The following is a 2945-nucleotide window of genomic DNA, read 5'->3' as shown; positions in this document are numbered from 1 at the left end:
CCAGCGTTCGTGAGTGAGCGCCGTGTCCTCACACGAATAGTGGGGGACGATCTCTCGCTGCCGAATTTAGTTCGGAGGATGGTCAGTAGCGAGAGATCGTGGCTGGCGGTGAGCTCCTTCTGCGAGGAAGTTATCTCGCGGAAGGAGGCGGCGGAAAGGGAGCGGGGGTCAGCTCGTCCCGCTTCCCTCCGCCGCAGAAGAGCCAGGCCTAGAGGTGGGGCGTATCCAACTCCGCCCCCCTCTATCCCCCACTGGGGCCGGGGTGACTGCCTTGAGGGAGGCAGTCCCCCAATCCAAAGGCCCCGGAGGTGTGCGCGTGTACCCACACGCCTCCACAATGGAGTAGGGCGAAATAGGTCGCCCTAACCACAAAACGAGATGGGGCCTGCCCTACAACATCTACAGGGCGGGCCGTCGCCGTCGGAGCTGGGGTAGAATGCACTTGCGAATCCCCTGGCTCCGGCATAGGCGCTCGTAGGTACACCGTGTGGTTTTTTAGTGGGTACAAGTCCCACAGACCACCTCGCCATCCCTCCGGCGGGGTGACGGTCTTTTGAAGATTTTTCCACACGATAAAAAAAAAAAAAAAAATCTTTATACTCCTTCGTATCAATCACCGGGTCAAAACCGCCAAGGAGACAAGAACACGCTTCATTAAATTTAGCATAGTTCTCATTCAGTTCAGAAAGCCGCACGATAAGCCTATAACGTGACGCAGAAGGCAGCAAAGCATAAGCATCCGTAATCCAGTCACTGATCAATCGAACAGTACCCATTGACTGACGATACTCAACAGTCTCACTGAATAAACACGCTTTCACCGTATCATTAGGATTCGACATCTTTATTTTAATTATTAATTACCACAAACAAAAGAAATATTTAATAAAATATAAAGATATAACTCACGAGTATTTATAAAGGCTAAATAAAATATAATAATAAAAATTATTATTACATTATCAATAAACAACTATATTTTCAACCAAATCAAGAATGTACCTAAATATTACTTAATACAGAGTGAGCATACAAAGTACCATAAACACAATATTCTCGCATACAGAAAACCAGTTTAAAATCACAACAAGTGGTTATCTTCACTGAATAGGGATGTTACAATAAAAAATGTAGGTACCAAGCGAAAGAATTCTAACAGGCCGCTTTATATTGAAAACTTAGTAGGTAGATGTAACCGTTAAGATAATTCACTCAATTTATATCAATACATTACGCTAATATGCAATGATACATTTATAACTTTTATTAAAAATGTATTAATTTAAGAGGTAGGTCGACGCGGGTCGTACTGAGTGAACGGATTTTGTTTGCGCTCCAGATACTTAAATGATTTTAAATATAAAAGTTAACTTTCACTATAAAAAATATATACGAACATAGTTTACTATCAAGAATTTAATATTTGTACGGACTGTATTGACTAAAGTGAAACTATATAGTGCTAAATGACAAATTATGAAGTGACACAAATCGAGTGCATTGCAAGTCGTTTTTCAATATACCCTCAATAGAGTGACGTTAACGATACTTATAACAATTACTGCCTGATTCTGCTGGATATTTTAACTAAATATTTATTGACAAAAGAAAAATAAATATGTCAAAGAAAAAATAATAATATTACATGCGCCGGGTGTTTGGGAAATATTGAGAGCAGACGCTATTTGATTTGCAGCTCATGTAAATTACATTACGACCTAGATTGTGCCAACATACCAAAAGCTCGATTTTATAATACTATGACACAAAAACACAAAGACTTCTGGAAATGTGTCTCATGCAAATCAAAGATACCAAAAAAAGATAACACAAATACGCCGATCAGATCGGACACTGGTAATGTCACACAACGACGAGGTGGCGGTATATCCACACCAGAGAGCTCTCCTGCTTCTACACATGAAGAAGACACGGCAACGAGTAATGAAACACTACTTATAGAAATGCGTCTTTTTAGAAAAGAAATGCAGGAGACGCGAGCACGGATCGAGGTATTTAATGAGACCATCAATAAGCTAAACTTAAGAATGGATATATGTGAAGACCGCATGGAAAAATTAATTGCACGTGTCGAAAAAATAGAGAATCGAGTTGATACTGATACAACAACACAAAGCAACACTACTCTGTCAGAATCTATTGAACAACTAAAGGCCGAACTAAACGAAAGAGATCAGGATCTTTTGCTTAATGATCTTCAGATCTCATGTATACCAGAACAAAACAATGAAAATGTTACGCATGTTGTAATGAATGTAGCTGCTAAGCTAGGCGTACAATTAGCGGATCAAGATATTGTCAGTGCTATACGGATAGGAAGTTTATCTAAGCCTGATGAAAGTGACAAAAAAAACCGACGACCCCGTCTTATGGTAGTGCGGCTAGCACGTCGCGTTTTACGCGATCAACTATTGCAAGCTGCACGGGTCAGACGAGGTGCTACTACAGAAGGTATGGACCTACCCGGACCACCACGAAAATTCTACATTAATGAAAGGTTGACACTAAAAAACAGGCAGTTATTTCAAAAGGCTCGAGAAATGGGTATTCGTAATAACTGGCGATATATTTGGACAGCAGCCGGTAAAATTTTTGTACGACAACGCCAAGGCAAGGATGAACCACGTTTTCGTTTAAGAACAGAGTCAGATCTCATTAGGGTTTTTGGATCAGAAGCGATTGGCTCGTAAATATTTGTTTGTTTTCTTTTTATTTTCTTTCTTTTGTTATTTATATGATAACAAGCTTTGATGTATTTTTCATTATTTGCCAATGTTTTACAGGTAGAAAAGTTATTGTATATACATGTAATGTAATATATATGTATTTGTCAATTATATACATTTTGATATCCAATAAAGTTCACAGTATATTTGCGACTAAACTTTTGAACATCTCGTATTGTGAGCCAGTAAAATTTAAAC

The 2945-nt window shown here is 39.5% G+C and overlaps 1 protein-coding gene across 1 annotated transcript; it reads left to right on the top strand.

Moving 5' to 3' along the window:
- The first annotated feature begins 1760 nt into the window (after positions 1 to 1760).
- LOC131842824 (uncharacterized) lies at positions 1761 to 2711 on the top strand. Its single transcript, XM_059191391.1, has one exon. It carries the CDS (start codon positions 1761 to 1763, stop codon positions 2709 to 2711), a length of 951 nt encoding a protein of 316 aa, XP_059047374.1.
- Positions 2712 to 2945: the final 234 nt, after the last annotated feature.

Source organism: Achroia grisella, unplaced genomic scaffold (assembly GCF_030625045.1).
Source record: "Achroia grisella isolate CSIRO2021 unplaced genomic scaffold, CSIRO_AGI_Agris_v1 utg25068, whole genome shotgun sequence".
Taxonomy (NCBI): domain Eukaryota; kingdom Metazoa; phylum Arthropoda; class Insecta; order Lepidoptera; family Pyralidae; genus Achroia; species Achroia grisella.
The sequence above is the reverse complement of the archived record's forward strand: the minus strand, read 5'-3'. Positions and strand labels throughout refer to the sequence as shown.